The 17,090-nt window shown below is 44.5% G+C and overlaps 1 protein-coding gene across 1 annotated transcript in view; it reads right to left on the bottom strand.

The window, feature by feature from the left end:
• Nucleotides 1-17,090, bottom strand: part of NRXN3 (neurexin 3) — a 1,403,073-nt gene that overhangs the window by 997,196 nt on the left and 388,787 nt on the right. The window contains exons 5-6 of the mRNA XM_084630166.1: nucleotides 13,169-13,470; nucleotides 6,196-6,357 (exon numbers count right to left, since the gene is read on the bottom strand). Coding sequence (XP_084486292.1) covers nucleotides 6,196-6,357; nucleotides 13,169-13,470 — 464 coding nt within the window. The remainder of the gene's footprint in view (nucleotides 1-6,195; nucleotides 6,358-13,168; nucleotides 13,471-17,090) is intronic.

The raw sequence follows: 17,090 nt of genomic DNA, 5'->3' as shown, positions 1-17,090 counted from the left end.
CCTCAACTTCAGGGCCCTTCACAGTTCTTCTTCTCCCTACTTGTCTATTCATCATCTCTTATTACATCAACCCCATTGCACCCTCCATTCTGCCAGTACGGCCAGCTTTGTCCAGTTCTTCCACATCTGCCTCTGTACCTTTTTTCACAAAACTCCTTATGTCTGGAACATCCCCCTTGAACTGACCTGTAAGGTCACTACCCTCTCCTTCTGATAACACCACTTGAAGACTCACTCATATCTGTTAAGGCTGAAAATCCAGAAAACTTGATTTTATGCAAATAATGCAATACCTCAATTTACATATTTGATGCATATGCACACTTTGTTTGCATATTTGCTTTTATTTTCAGTTTAAGAAGTTGTTTTTCTTTTGCACTCCTGCTCCCGCATTCCAGTATCAGTTGCTCTACTACAGTGATAGGTAGTCTATAGAAATCAGTAACAATAGTTTAGTAGACATTTGGGTGCCTTTAAGTTCTTGTGAAACTGAATAGAAAAATAAAAACTTAAGTTCAACACTTAGGTTAATGATTTAGAAGATACTGCTGACAACCTGATGGGACTCCTCCAGTCAGAGCCACAGCAGCCATTAGAGAAGGGGATGAGAGAAGCCCAGATGCTATGGTGAGTATGGGAAATGCTCTGTCTTAACCAAATCAAGAAAAAGGCCACATTAACTCCATTAATCATGGACATCCCAGCCTGGTTTCCTCAGCAGAGACTCTCTCTTTCCCCCTGGGTGCTGTTTCCAACCCACCTGAGGACTGGGGTCACAGAGGCCATATTCAGGTCCAGCCCTGCTACTGCTGCCCACATTGTGGGCACTTCCCTCATCTCACCACCAGTCACCGCTCCATGTGAAAGCCCTTCCCAGCCACAGACAGGGAGAATGAGGCACTCTACCCCCACACAGCGTTATGGTCTCCATGATCTGCTATCTGACCCGAAGCGGGGATGAGATGCTCTAACCACAAATAGACTATATGGCAGAAGCAACCTAGCTGACTCTAGAGATTAAGAGCATATGCAGAGTGCCTCACCCCCACTTCCCATTTAAGTCATCTTGTTTCCTTGGGAGATTCAGCCTCTCAATAAGCTGCCCATGGTAGGGCACAGGGAGAGCGGGATGGAGACCTCTGCTGCAACACCTACAAGGGATTAGCATGAAGCCTGGCTGGGCTGACGGGTGGTGTTTACGATCCAGTAACTATCACGGTGTAGCCCCCCTGCATCTCTGGGAATTTCTTGCTCCTCAGAGAGGTATTGCATTGTAGGTACTTATCCAGGGGAAAGGAGCACTCTGCCCCAGCCACTGTGTTCTCTGAAAGGGGAAACATTTGCTTTTTTGTAGCCTGTTGCTCCTCCCTTTCAGCAGTGTGGGGGAAGGGGGACAGAGCAAGAAGAGTTCTTTCTTCTCTGCAGCCCCTCACTGTCATTCTGCAGGCCCTTCAGTCAGTTCTCTCTCCCTTGGCAAGGGAAAGAAGACAAAACAAAGCTCGGTGAAGGGTTCCACATCAAAAACTGCCTTGTACTTGACTCTGATCCACTTTTTCAGTCCATGGAAGCATTGCCTGATATACTGAGAGAGAACAATCCACTCCTCAAAGAGCACCTTCCCACTCCTGTGGGGAGGCAAAGTAGACTGCCTGCTGCGACCTGACCGGCATGTCCCTGTTCCTTAACACTCAAACTCGCCCGCATCAGCACTTTGGTGGTACCCAATGTTATTTAGGTTCAGAGAATCACATAGGCACCGACTCCATGGGTGCTAAGTACTCCTTGGGAAAAAAATGGTGGGTGCTGAGCACCCACCAGCAGCCCCTCCCCATCAGTTTCTCCCCCTCCCCCATAGTGCTTGCCACCCGCCTTGGATCAACTGTTTTGCAGTGTACAGGAGGTACTGGGGTGGGGGGGGGGTAAGGAGGAGTGAGGGGGGGGACACTCGGGAGAGGGGGCAGAACGGGGTGGGAAGAGGTGGGGCAGGGAAGTAGTGGGGAAAGGAAGAGGTAGGGTGGGGAGGCTTAGGGGGAAGGGGTGGAGTGGGGGTAGAGCCTAGGGTACAGCCAGGGATTCGAGCACCCCCTGGCACACTAGAAAGTCAGCGCCTCTGGAGAATCCTGTGGGAAGGAAAGCTTAGGAACTGGATTTTGCTTTACGCAGAGCTCAGAAAGCCTGAACTTCAGACAGGCTGTCTGTGTTAGACTGTGTGTTTCTAGGATGCACTTAGCTTGCTGTGTCATTTGGTCTGGAGCCGTGCAATTATTTAAGACTGCTTTTTAGCCATTAGCTGCCATTTACTGTCAAACCTATCTACCAGCACTGGAGCTGAAGAAAAGTAGAACTTTCAGAACTGTAGAGAGGCATGGTGGGTGAGGTAATATCTTTTACTGGACCAACTTCTATTGGTGAGAGAGACAAGCTTTTGAGCTACACAGAGCTCTTCAGGTCTGGAAAAGATACTCCAAGTGTCATAGTTAAATACAAGGTGAAACAGATTTCTTAGCATAGGTACAATAGAAACTCAGAGATACAAACACCAGAGTTACAAACTGACCGGTCAACCGCACACATGGGCATAGTTTGGGTAGGTAGGCAGAGCATTACCCCGCCCCCCCCACCAAAAACAGAGACAATGAGTGGGGGGGTCATGCAGGATCATGTGCCAGTGCCCCACCCCTGATTTCTGTGAGCCCAGAGCTTGCTCTGCTCAGCCTGCCAGGAGGGTGGGGTAGGGGTGCTCTGTAATTATCACGCTGCACCTCCCCCACCCCTGGCACATTTCCACCTTGCTCAGCCCCTCTCCCTGCAAGCTGGGTCGGGAGGAGGCGAGGCTGTGAGACAGAGCCACTTCTGCTGGGTGAGGGAGGGTGGCTGCTCCAGCTCCTTGCCTCTGCAGCTGGACACCACCTCCTGGGTCCTCGTGCCAGTTTTCTTCCCCTTCTATGTGTGCTGAGCACCCTGCATGGCCACCATCCTGTTTCCTGTACAATGGTGAGTGTCAGTGGTGGGCGAGGGCAAGGAGTGCGGCAGGGGAAATGGGGAAAGGGTGCTGGGTTAGAGTTAGCTTTTTTCTGCTGCATAGTAAAGTTTCAAAGCTATATTAACACTTCTCCACTCCACATTGAGTGGTCCCTTAGAATATGTGCTAACTATGCTAAACTATCTATTCCACCTTGTATTTAACTGTGACACTTGGAGTATCTTTCCCAGACCTGAAGAGCTCTGTGTAGCTCAGAAGCTTGTCTCTTTCACCAACAGAAGTCTCTCCAATACCCTGGGACCAACATGGCTACAGCACTGCTTACAACTTTCAGTTGTGTGTGTATGTCCTAGTAGGACCAATGATGACACATGGCTGGCTGGGAATATGAGAGGTGTTAACTGGTAAAGCTACTTATTTTATAGAGGACTCCCTTTTCCCATGTGTTCCCGAATAAGTTTTTCCCTCTAACGCCCTGCTGTAGAAATTTTTACTGTTTGTATTCTGGCTGATTCCTGTTCTCCTTAGAACACAGCAGATATTGAAATGCCCTTAGAGTTAGGGTGACATACCTTGTGTGCACACATCTTCAGGAGTGCTAGAGGCATTACTGTGTTCACCATTAGACCAAGTTGCCACGAAACAGACTATAAGTCGAAACCAACCCAACCTGTAAGTCCAGGCTGATCATACATATCTGCTATCGCTGCCTAGTAGTAGGGTGAGCAGGACAGTTTTGGCCAGGACAGTCCCTTTTTTAAGCCTTGTCCCGGCCATCACCCTAGGGGAAATATGGTCACCCTACCTAGTAGAATGGGAGTTACAAACATTTCTATACTGATTGTCTGCTTTCCCTTTCTTTTCCACCCCCATTAGGTTGCTCATCTTCTTAACGAGACAGGTGCTGTTTTCATGTGTGTGTATGGGAAGCACATTGTGTGTACTACCAAAACACAAATAACCATATACATACTAATAAAGTTACTGGGGATTTTCTTGTCATTACTTTCTCTGCCCGAATGAAAGTTCAGAGATGAACTTGTAGCACAGCGAAGACTCACTGGTGCGGCACCTCCTGCTGGTCATCTGGGAATTAGCTCTTTCCAGCCTGGGAGCGCCTCCCTCTGGCCGGTGTCTCACCTGCCTCAGGCCCTGTCTCTCTCCCCGACTCCAGTACCCTTTTCCCTTGAGGTTCTGCCCACTGCACACACGGTTTCCCCTCTCCAGGGAACCCCCGCCCCCTATACCTACCTTGCCTCAGTAACTAATGCCAGTCATCATTGAGCCCCCTCTCACTGGGGCAAACTGCAGACTGTAATGGCCACACACCATCGGCAAGGGGCTTGGGCCAGCTGCCTTTACCTATCCCCAGACTACACCTCTGCAGCCCCAGCACCTCTTTAGGCCTTGAAAAAGGCCTCAGCCTGGGGAGTTTCCAGGCTGGAGCTCCCCAGCTCCTCTTGCCTTTCCCCAGCCCTGCTCTGCTCTGCTTCAAGTACCCTTTTCTCCCAGGCAGCTAGAGCCTTCTCCCTCCAAGGCTGGAGAGACTCCTCTCTGCTTGTAGCCCCCAGCCCTCTTATCAGGGCCAGCTGGGCCCTAATTGAGCTGGCCACACCTGTGGTCAGCTCCTCACCAGCCTCCCTCAGCTGGTCTCAATCCCTTTTACCTTGGAGTGGAGCAGCCGCCCCACTACAGAACTCTTCTGCTGTTATTACTGTTATCTTTACAGCACCCACAAGTAAGTTACAATCCTGATGTTCAGAGGTGTTAAGCAATGGTAACTCCCATTGACTTCAGTTGGAGGTATGGCACTCTGTACCTATGAAAATCAGGCCCTAGGCTCTTTCTAGTAAAGACAAAGATGTGATGCCTGCCACAGACAGATTACATTCTCGTGCAGCTGGGGCACTTTCATGTTCTGTATAAGATTTAATCCAGACCAGATCCCTCTTTCCAACAACCAATGCACATCTCCTGATTGAGAAGATTAAGGCAGACAGCAGTTCCAACACCTTGAGGGGCATCATTCAGAGCCCAACACGCTTATGACAACATAAAACTTCTTGAGAATAGCCTGTCTGACACTGCATGTGGCCCTTTTGTGAGATGGCAGAGTTGTTAGGCAATTACAGAAGAGCATGTGACCTAACATGGCCAGTTACATGATTTCTGCAAGAAAACCCACCACTGCCTCTCCTTTGATCAGATCTGCTGATACTTGTAATGTTCAAAGACAGAGGGCTCAATGGCACCTCTGGCGGAAAACAAAATCAGACATACTACAGCAAGAATACAAGAAATCCGCCCACAACACTTCACATTGCACAGTAGCACAAGGACCCTGGTTACCAGCAATCCTTATTATGAACTCTCTAAGAAGTGGTCTAGGGCAGTTGGTTCAAAATCTATGTCTTTTAGCAGACAGCCTGCAACAAAGTGACATGCACATTGATACACAGGGTCAAGAAACCATCAGCAGGAAGGCCTTTTACAATGCTTTCTATTAAAAAGTCAACATATACCAACAGTTACCACAGGGTACTGGAATGACTGCAGCAATTCCTATTCCAAGCATAGAGAAATAACTGCACATGTTCAGATCCCATGGGTAGAAGACTGCTGGCAAGTGCTGATTTTTTAATGATCACCACGAGAGTGACAAAAGCACCAGTCATCCTATTTTACCTGTAACATTGTATGTCTTTATTTCTTATTACTGTCACTTTACTCTTTTTTTTTTACGACTCCTAGTCCTACTCCTGTGTGAAGTCTAGTCACTTAACAAGACATTGAATTTTCTGATGACTGTGATTTTCTTTTTTCACCACAGAAAATGCTAGTTAGCAATGGAAGGCCATTTGCCTTATTTTTCTGAATATTATCCCAATGTCCACAAGTGTTTACCACTGCTCTCAAGTGGCTGACAACCTACAGAAAATAACTGCCTTAGTGACACAGATAGCTACTGGAAATCTTTCTGTAGCTCAAGCAACAGAGGCCTGGTTTTTAGAACCCAAGATCCAGGGTTCTGTTGCTAATGCCTTGTGTCTGGCTGACAGCCATGTTTGTCTGTGTATGTGATCACAGAACTGTTGCAGTGTCAGGGTAAGATTCAGAACCTCAGAGAGACATTCAGGGTGTAACAAAGGGCAGGAAAAAGAACATTTGGGGGGAACAAGAACCAAAAAGCAATTGTCAAAGAAGAAAATTACCTCTTTGAGGCAGCCCATGAAGTTGTTGCTGACCGGTGATCCAGGTAAATCTGCTGTACTTGGGCTCCCTCCTACATAGAAGAAGTCATCTGAACCCAGCATGGTGTAATCCTCTTGTGTGTAGCCCGTGGTAGTGAGGATTCCATCCACAGATATTGTCACCTGTTCAAGGGATATAATGGACAAAGAAAAAAATTCCCAGCAATGACCTTACAGTTCTGAGAAGGGCAAGTCGCCTCCCCTATGTTTTATATCACTTTTATTAATGTTTTGGTGAGGTTTGGTTTTTTAGTGCAGCCAAGTTCCATTTTCTGGTCTGCTTTGCCCACGACAGAAGCACTCCAGCTTCTATTCACCCCTGTTTTGTTACCTTAGTGCTCCCAAGCCAAGCAGGCGTTCCATCCGTCAAGAGGCTCTCCACTAAATCAGGCTAGAAAATGGAACTGTCCTCAGAAGAGATTGTTTGTCTTAGCTGATTTTATGATTAATTAGTATTTATATTAATGATTATTGTTAGTTAGTTACTTAGCTATTATTCAGTCATTAGTAAAAAACACTACTGAAGTCAAAGTTGATATTTTTGGTTTTTTTATTTTATTTTTTATTTGCTCACGGCACACTGACAATCATGCATTCGGGGAGGGATGGAGGGAAAGGATCTCACTTTCAATACATTATGGATGTGCATGCCATGGACCTAAGGAGACACACGCCTACCACCCACCACCGCAAAATCAAAGAAAGGAACAAATTAAATTTTAAAAGCGCTGGCTGAATCATAACCATACTAATAATATGAAAGGAAGAAATTAACAAAAACTAATAAAATAAAATCAACCACACACCAGCAAGTGTGAGAGGAGCAGAGAAGAGAAAGAGAGAAAATGCAAAGCGTGCACACACCGCACTTCGACAGGCCCATGCCAATAAGATCTGGAGCCCGTAAATAAAGAGAGAAAGAGAGAGAGAAAGAAAATCTATTTCACACTTGCATGCAACCATTAAAAATGAAAACCAAACAGAAAACAAGATAATCATAAACAAAACAAAAAAGACCTCAAAAATCCCAACCCCCAAAACACATGGAGGGTGAAGGGGGAACGGAGTGGGAGGAGGGAAAGGAGGAAGTGAAAGTGATGTGAATTTTGTTTAAAGGTTAGAAGGGTTTGTTAGTGGTTAGAAGGGGATATGGAGGAAAAAAGATAGAGGCCAATAGGAGAGGGACAGTCACCAGACGTGGACATGCCATGCAGAATGTGTAGTGAAACAAACAACCGGCTGAGCTCCTTTCGGCCATGGCAGGTGGAAAGTCAGAGAGAGAAAGAGAGCGATAGGGAGAAGTGGGAAGAAAGAGGACAGCTCTTGCCAATTTGCCTACAACAGCCGTTGCGACAACAAAAGGATGAGAGAAAAAGAGAGCCTTCACCACACAAACTAGAGGCCCTGCAATGGTTCTGAGCTAAAAACCTTCAGAGAGTCAAAAGCAAAACAAACAAAAAAAGAGAGAAAGAAAGAAAGCTAAACTAAAAAGCAAAAGAGAGAAAAAAATCATCAGAGTGAAAAACAAAAAGGGAAGTGAAGAAACCAACGAAAGAAATTACCAAACCCCATTTCCAGAACAGTTGTGTTTGTTTTTGTTGTTTTGTTTTTTCTTAAAGAAAATATTTTAAAAAATAAAGAGGAAAAAAAAAGTGTTCACAGTGAAATCAAAAGAAAATCAAAAGAGGAAGTAAATATAAAGGTGGGGGGGAAAAGGGGAGTAAAGGGAGGAAAAGGCGGGTAACACACGGCAAACCCAAAAAAAGAGACAATAAGAATGATATCTACCAGACAATGTAGTTTGTTTACCATAGCGTGTCCAATGCCTGAGTGCTTTGCGGAAAAGGGGGAAGAAAGGAAATTAAAAAATCGTGAACAGAACGATTGTTAATTAAAATAACTAAAAGCAAAGATGAGTCGTTAGGGTGTTAGTACATTAGTTGGTTAGTAAAAATGACACATTGCATGAATGGTCTAGTGTTAGTCTTTCAAAAAAAGGCGTGGGGCGCCTGACACACACAGAGTGAAAGAGAGGACAATATGACCAGGACTCTATGGGAAACCATGCCTTGTAGATTGTAAAGAGGAAGGGAACTGCCTACTCTCCCTGCCTCCCATACATATTTTAGCACCTCTCATCCAGAACTGGATTAAATTTAAAATTGCGCAATACTTACTTTTCAAAAGCCCATCAGGGTGTATTCCCCACCAACAACCCCTTCCTCCCCACAGATACACACACCGTCCACTCCCTTCAAGAGAGACCCCAACAAAGTATTTCCTCCCAGCCACCCCCATCCTTCTTTCCCTGCCCCTCCTCTAAGCTCTGCTACCCTCAAGTATTGCGGAATTATCCTAAGCAAGGAACAATCTCCCGTGCCTGGAAGCTGTTGGCTGAAGATGAGCCCAAAGCCCTGGGGCTGTCCTTCCAGTCCCTTTATTTGCAGATTTCTTTAGAACAGGTGAATTCATGACTCTCAGGAAAGACATACAAAACACATGTGGTTGGATTGCCAATGTCCACTTGTAGCTCACCTGGGTCACCTGGGGTGCAGGAGTTAAACCCATTTTACTGATGAAGAAATTGCCTGTGTCAGACATTTGAGGTGGCAGGGGCAAAAGGTTGACGGCATTTAGCATGTCTCTTGTTGTCTCTAAGACTGCGTCTCCATTACTAGATGGCCCCATCCTACAACGGTCTCAGGCTGCAGGCTTGGCCTCCACTACCCAACTAAGTACTGGTAATGAAATAAAGCTAAGGGGAACCAGATCACACAGTTATCAGTAAAACCCAGTTGGTTTAACGGAACCTTGGGGTTGTTTTAAAATGTCCTCTAGAGTCGTGTGGAAGCCAAGTAGGTTATCTGTACATGTGTTTACAACCAAGGAACCCAAGGCCCCTGTGGTGGAATCTCTGCAGTGTGGCCAACTTAGTTGTTAATGCCACAGTGCAGCCAGTGGAGACTTCATGGCCCAGGATCCAGTGCTCCATTCTGATCCAAACAGGCAAAAACAGATCCAAAAATGTACACAATGGGAGCTGTCCTGCCTCCTGCTACTGACTTCCAGGACATTTTTCAGAGTCCTAGATTGATTTAGGAGGCTGATTTGCTTGGAGACTGATTTGCTTGGAGGAAATTGTATGGAATTGCAACACAATGTAATTATGTCCCAATTCCATTTTATTTGTTTTAGAGAATGAATGATAATAATACTTTGCACTTATTGCCTTCTGTCCAAGGATCTCAAACTACTTTGAAACCTTCATCAAAGAAGCCTCATATCAACCTGTGTGACAGAGCAGTATTAGTATCTCCATTTTACAGATGAGGAAACTGAGGCAGAGACAGGGAATGTGACTTGCCCAAGGTCACACAGTGACTCAATGACAGAGCTGCAGATAAAACCCAGGAATCCTGACTCCCAGTCTCCATTCTGACCACTAGACTGCACTTCCCCCCATGCATGTTCTGAAAGTGCTGGTGAAAGATAGCTACAATCCTGTCCCTGCTACACATTTCCCAAAAGACAAAACCAGAGATCTGTGTTAACTATAATAGAAAGAAGATAAATAAAAAGTTTTACATTGACATTAGCTCAAGGGAAATTCTGAGTTCACGATCTGTCCCTCTCTCTGAAGAGATTAACTACTGCATTAGTTGCTTGATCTAAGAAAACAAAGGACTTGATACTGTCATACCTTAGTTACAAAACATGTAACGACCAACCAAAAGTATTGGGCAAAGCCTCCCACATATGTCGAAAATTCTGATCTAATTTCCAGGAACATGGTCAAAAAATTATGTTAAAAATGGCATAATTTAAGATGTGGATTATATTATTAGATTTTTCCTAAGTCTCATTTGAAAAAAATAACTTTATTTGCTTTCTGGAAAATGTATTTCCCCCCAATGTAAATATTTTCAGTCAAAAATGAGGAGGCAATGGAGTTTCTTATAAAATCTAAGGGCCCAGAGTAACTCTTCTGTGTCCCTTTTCTCTAGCAGGGCTGTAACTATGGGAATGGTTCAGAACCAGCAAAGGCTCTTCCACCAGTCTTCTCTATACTAAAACCGATACTATACTATTCTTCTGTGCACATATATACTCTGGAGGTGATGGAGAGCAGATGATATATTGCATGTAAAAATATATACTATGTCCTTTATATCACCTTCCATCAGAAGATCTTAAATCACTTCATACATATCAGTGAATTAAGACTCACAACCCACCTATGTGATGGGTAAGTATTATTATTGCTGTCTTTTACAGATGCGGAAATTGAAGGAAAGAGAAAGAAGGTGACATGCCCAGGAAATCGGTGGCAAAATCAGGAACAGAACTCAGATCCCCTAAGTCCTACTCCAATGCTTTTACCACAAGGCACTCCTTCTCTGTTTTATTATGGGATAAGACCATGGTATGATGAAGGTGTATAGCGGCCATAACCAATTCTAGCCCCTGCACCTTGAATGTGATAATACCTCTCTATCCCTCATGGCAGATATTAATGAATTATAAATCATTCCGTTGTTGAATTGTGTTTATTCTGCAGTCCAGACAGATTCTAGGAGTCCTCAATTCCCAGTGCAGTCAATAGAAATTAAGAGCACTCAGCACTTTGCATGACTGGGCCTTTAATCACCTCTGCACTGTGGTTTTTTTGGTTTGGTTTTTTGTTTTTTTTAAGAGTTTGGTCTCCTTGGTGGTTTGAAAAAGAATGAAACAGCCCTGCTATACCATCCCAGCTACTAGGCAATCAAGCAGGATCCTCTCAGAATTCAGGACCAAACAATAATGTTGTGAACAGACAAAACAGGATGTATAGAGTATAATGTAAAATGCCAGGTGCTGCCTCACCTGTTTTCCTTCAGTGACGAGAACATGCTGCTGCTCTAACCCATGCCAAAAAGACCTAGTGTTATTCGTATTCAACTGTGTACTCAGAAAATAAAAGATATCAGCTAGAGAGGTATTTTTTAAAGAGAGAGAGTCCCATTTATAATTCCAACTGCCAACCCTCTCCATCACCACTTCCTCAAGATCTAAACCAGCTCTGGCAAGCAGCAAGGATACATTTTGCTCTGGCTGCTCTTTGACGTTGAAAACTGATTTCCCAGAAAAATAAAAAGTACCATTAGCTAAAATGGCCTATAAACCAGAAAAAGATATTCAGAGAGCATCCATTCTGAAAACATCTAAAAATAAATAAAATGGAACCAATAAATAAAGTAATATATTCAGACCATTCCAGACTGACAGCCCTCAGACAGTTGCTGTATCTCCCTCTACTGGACCGATGGGAGTATTTTAATGAAACAGGATCATTAAGGCCTATCCACTGCATAAGAAATTAAATTTATAACTGCATGTGAAATAGTAGAACTAGACAAATTTTGACTTCAGTGATAACCCTGCTGTCGCATGTAATTTAGAACAGAATTTGGCCTGATTGAATATAATCCTCCAGTTTACACACAGACATGTCGAATATGTAAAAACACGGCATCTTGGATATTGTAGAAACATGGCAATTGCCGTAATGTATTAGAACATCTCTCTCTAGTCTGTTTCCAACAGTGGATATTTCAAAAGAAGGTGTAAAATCCCCATAATGGGCAATTATGCACTAACACACCAATGGGTGAAGATTCTTCCTGATATCAGGCTCTCACTGGTTTATGACCTGAAGCAAGAGGATGGTTATCCCATATACATTGTTATCCTAGCTAGTGTAAATGTTCCAAAAAGGCCGCTTTCTCAGCCAGTAAAGTTATATAAACCAGAATAACACCATGAGGATTTGTGTAAACATTCACATTAACAAGCAAATGGACAGATCACACTATTTATGTAAACTGATTTAAAATCTCAGTTTGCAAGCTGTTTACACAGTGTTTACCAATCAATAAGACACTAAACAGTTTATATCCATAATGTAAACCTCATTTGTCATGCAGTGGATGGGCCTAAGTGACTTGATCTATTCACCAGCTTCCAAAGCAATGTTATTTAATTTTATCTTATCTATTTATACACACATTTAGATTTCATGAGTGAGCTTTTAATATTTTAAGGCTAGCTGACTATGAAGACATCACCTGACAGAGCTGTCCGCTTAAAAAAGTGACAGGAAGAGTTGTAAAGTTACAGTGACAAGAATCAGATAAAGCCATTCCAAAGTGGCGCGTTTGTGGTTTTTCTCTTTGTTTTCTTTTTTGGTCCTTCCATTTCTCCAGTCCTCACAGCCAACAGAAGAGTCTCATCAGCAGAGACACAAGCAATAAAACAGATCACAGAACAGAAAAAAATAAAATAAAAAAGAACAGAGAAACAGAGATTCGGAAAGACTCCAGCCAATTAACTCCCAAGCTACAAAGTTAAAATAACCACACACACACACACACACAGAAAAGAAAAAAGTAAAGGAAGAAACAAACACTTTAAGAATTAGATTTATGACATCATGGCAATGGTTAAATCAATTAACAAAACATAAAGACGACGAAGGGTGGGGGACTAAACACTTAGCTGTGGAAAAAACCACTCTGTTCCCACAGTATTTAAATGCAACAAGAATATTACTGATAAGATTGAAATGTAATTAAGGACATAATAAAAGAAAGAAAGAAAAAAGAGAAAAGAAAAAGGGAGATGAAAGTAAAGTCAAGTCACAAGTTTTATTATTAAATCAAACTGGGGAAAAATAGACAAAAATTAATAAGTGGAAATGGAGATATCACAACTGGGCTACATTCCCACTGACTACTGGTATTTCATTGTCCATTGGATAACTGAGAGACATCTGGGAGGGTAAAAACACTTTGATGTACTTCACCGAGCATCCCTATTTCTGTATCACCTGCCCCCATGTCTGCCCAGATAACACTAGAGAGAAGCCTTCCTGGCGTTCTCACTCCTTCACCATTACCTGCCGCAGGTTGCGCGTCACTTTAACGTCATGCCAAGCGTTGTCATTGAATTTGCCATTGACAGGCTCCACAATGGCCTCGAAGGCCCCGGACCCCAGGTTAATGACCAAGGAGACCGCGCCGTCTTTCAGAGCCAGGTTGACGTAATCAGCTGACTTGCCCGTGTGGAGGATGAGCCCGTTACGTTGCCACGTCTTGAAGGAGAGGGTGATCTCGTCACTACTGCTCTGGATGGGGTTCTGGGACAGGTCGTAGCAAAGGTACTCTGAGCCACGGAAGGTGGCCACATTTTCATCTCTCGCTGAAAAAGAAGAAACAAAGAGAGAGCTGGTTAGTATTTTCCCTGCTAAGAACAGAATTAAAATCATTATTAAACTACTCAAAAATCTCATGGCTTTCTTAGTGTTCTTCTGTTGTTCCTGTGGACTGTGTTGTCTCTGTTGTAGTGTAGCTATCAACAGACTCAATAGTAGGGTCCTCAATCCATGTTAAAATCAATATATTGGCTCCACTTCCATTGCAGACAGCATTGATTCCATGGAAGACATTCAAAGGTAGCACAATAGTGGCCAGAAGAAGATAAATGTTAAAACTTACAATTGTGCTACAAATGAATTTACATTTTTATCAGAAGCATGAGGGAATGACCTCCAATGTAACCATCACACTACCACCTGCCCAAAAAGATTCCAAAAGGAGTGACTAATGTGCCTCTGACCACCACCATACTGGTAATGCCATGCCAGACACCTGCCTGAACTACTGTTGGGAGTATATTTGAGATGGTATTGAATCTAATTCTGGTTGATTTGTCCCTTTGTTCCAAGGACATACTGAAGGGGTAAAATGAGTCACTGCCTCAAGTTCTCTCCTTTGACAGTCACAGTGAAATCCAGGTCAGAACACTGACACCAATCTGAAATGGACAGGGTAGCAGTAAACTCTTCTAGGTACTTCTAATTGCAGTACTTAGCACAGATATTTGCCTGCTGGATGACACTACTTAGAGAATCCTTAATAGGCAGATGCATCTCTTTGTAGAGCAAAATAAAGCACGGGGGATTGTTGGCAGCACACAACAAAGCCTCTCTTTCTTTGCAAAAAACCCCCAAATTTCCTGTGTGTACAGTACACCAGGGCATGACCAGCAAATTCATTTCCTCTGGTGACTGGAGGCAGCATTTGAACTCAGCTCTGCAGAGAGGAAAGTAGGGTTCCCACATTTCTAATTGCTGGTAACCAGACCCCCAAGGTCCTTCCCCCTGCTCTGCCTCTTCCCCCAAAGCACCACCCCTTCCCCACCTCTTCCCCCCAAGACCCTGCCTCTACTCCACCTCTTCCCCAAAGGCCCCATCCATGTCACTCATTCTTCTCCCCTCCTCCCCCCGTCACTCACTGGATCATCTCCACCTTCTTCTCCTGCCCCCGCTGGGCTCCCTCTGCTCCGGGACTGGGACAGGAGCTGCTGCATACTGACAAGGCGCCTGCCTGCATGTAGGAGGCAGCCCCAGCTGGAGCAGGTTAGTGACCCAGAGTGTCCCCCCACCCAATGGTAATTGGACTTTTGGTGTCCAGTCAGTACATCTGAACAGATACTGCCAGGTCCCCTTTTCAACTGGACTTCCCAGTCGAAAACCAGGCACCCGGCAACCCTAAATGGCAGCTGGACACAGAAGCCAAAAACCGGGATGATAGCAACTCTAGAGGACACACTAATATATAAATCCAACATGCAACCTAAATGCCTTTTTCACACCACCAATTCCCTGTCTCCTGCAGTCCCTCAGAAATGTCTTTTTCTCCTTCTTCTTTTAATCATCTAGCAGAGTTGAAAAAGGAGGAAGTTTTGTGCTTTTTAAAAAAATATAAAAGCTGGAGTGAGCTGTGTATTAGGTCGTTTCACATGGATAATTAACTGGTTTTGACAAACTGTTCTTTAGCCATTAGGGTTTTTTCATTGACTAATAACTAAGAATCAATGTTCTTGAAATATTTCTTGCTTGTTTTCATCCACCAGTAAAGCAGCCAAATCCGGTGATGTTCCTGCCTCATCACATAACACGCTCAGATGTGACTGGAGAGTCAGCCACTCAACTTGAATCAAGTGTAGGGGGGCAATACAAAATGTGGGTTGTGAAGCTTGCAAAATGGCTGAGAGTGAGTAGCACATTGTAAACAGGGTATTCAGGGGACTGATGCACATTCCAGGGCTCCTCACATTATCAGCACAGTGGAATCTTGTTGAATCCCACCCAGAAATGGAAGGCTGAATGTGAAATTCCTGGATGGCACAATCAAACTGCAGTCACTCCCATGTCTCTTGCATTAGGCAGGAGCCTATTCTGTTGCCACACTGACCCATTAGCAGCACTTCTTTGCTTCATTTTGTCTCATTTAGTCCAAGCAAAGATTCAGCAGAACCCCTTAATAAGAGACTGAGGGAAAGGGAAGTTACTTAATTTATTGTAATTGGAGTTCTTCTAGATGTGTGGTTCTTGTCTGTATTCCACTCTGGGGTATGCACACACTTCATGCACCTGAGACTGGAGAATTCCTAAGAGTAGTGTCTGTTGATCCATGGCTGAACCCCTCCTCTCCTCAGGCTCCACACCAAAAGTATAAGGATGGGGCAGACTGACTGTCTCTCCCCTTCCTTCTCTACCACAAATCCTGTCATGGTCCGAAGCAGAGGGGAAGGAGGGCAAGTAGTGAAATACAGATAGGGACCATACAGCTTGAAGAACTCCAGTTACAATAAGGTAACTAATTTCCCTTTCTTCAAGTGCTGGTCCCTATTTGTATTCCACTGTGGGTGACTGATGAGCATATTTAGAGAGGCGCATAGTGCAAGGATACCGGCTGGGATGATTTAGTTGGGGATTGGTCCTGCTTTGAGCAAGGGTTTGGACTAGATGACCTCCTGAGGTCCCTTCCAACCCTGATATTCTATGATTCTATAATATTGCTGCTTGCAGAACTGCTGTCCCAAGGGATGCATCAGTGGCGGAGTCCTGGACCAAGGTGTAAAGCCTCACCAATGTGTGGATGGAGCTCCACATAGCTGCCCTGGAAATGTCAAGCAGTGGTACCTCTGGAAGCAATGTTACTGAGGATGCTTGTGCCCTTGTAGAGTGAGCCTTTACCCCCTGTTGGGGAGAAAGCTGTGTGAATGGATAATAGGAGTAGAATACAGCTAGAGATCCGCTTAGGGTATGACTCCACTGCAATACAAGACCCACAGCACAGCCGCACCTGGCCCAGGTCAGCTGACTCAGGCTCACAAGGCTTGGGCTGTGGGGCTAACAATTGTAGTGTAGACGTTTGGGCTCAGGCTGGAGCCCAGGCACTGAGACCCAGGGTTTCAGAGCCTGGGCTCCAGCCCAAACCTCAACATCTACACTACAATGTTAAGGCCAGCATCCTGATCCCCACAAGCCCAAGTCATCTGACCCAGGCTCTGAGACTTGGTGCTGCGGGCCTTTTACTGCAGTGTAGATGTGCCCTTAGAGATACAGCTTGCCTTCATACTCGTTCTGCTATGACAACAAGACAGTCTAGGTGACTTCCTGATCTGTTTCATTCTCTGACAGGAGAATGCCAATGCTCACCACACACTGAGTGAATGAAGTCTTCGCTCCTCACCCAAGGCCCAGGGCTTCGGGAAAAACACAGGTAAGTGAATGGACTCGTTCATTGAAATTCCAAAACTATTTTAGGGATGAATTTTGGGTGTAATCATAGTGAGACTTTATCCTTATAGGCTATTGTGTACAGTGGATCATTCACTAAGGCCCTAAGTTCACCTACCCTTCAGGCCAAGGTGACAGCAGTGAGAAAAGCGAATTTCATTGACAGGTGAGACATGTAACACGTAGCTAGCAGTTGAAAGCTTGCCTCATCTTAAGGGTAAGAAGACTGTCC

This window comes from Lepidochelys olivacea (genome assembly GCF_965140295.1).
Source record: "Lepidochelys olivacea isolate rLepOli2 genome assembly, chromosome: 6".
NCBI classification, from domain to species: domain Eukaryota; kingdom Metazoa; phylum Chordata; order Testudines; family Cheloniidae; genus Lepidochelys; species Lepidochelys olivacea.
This window is presented reverse-complemented; position numbering and strand designations above follow the sequence as displayed.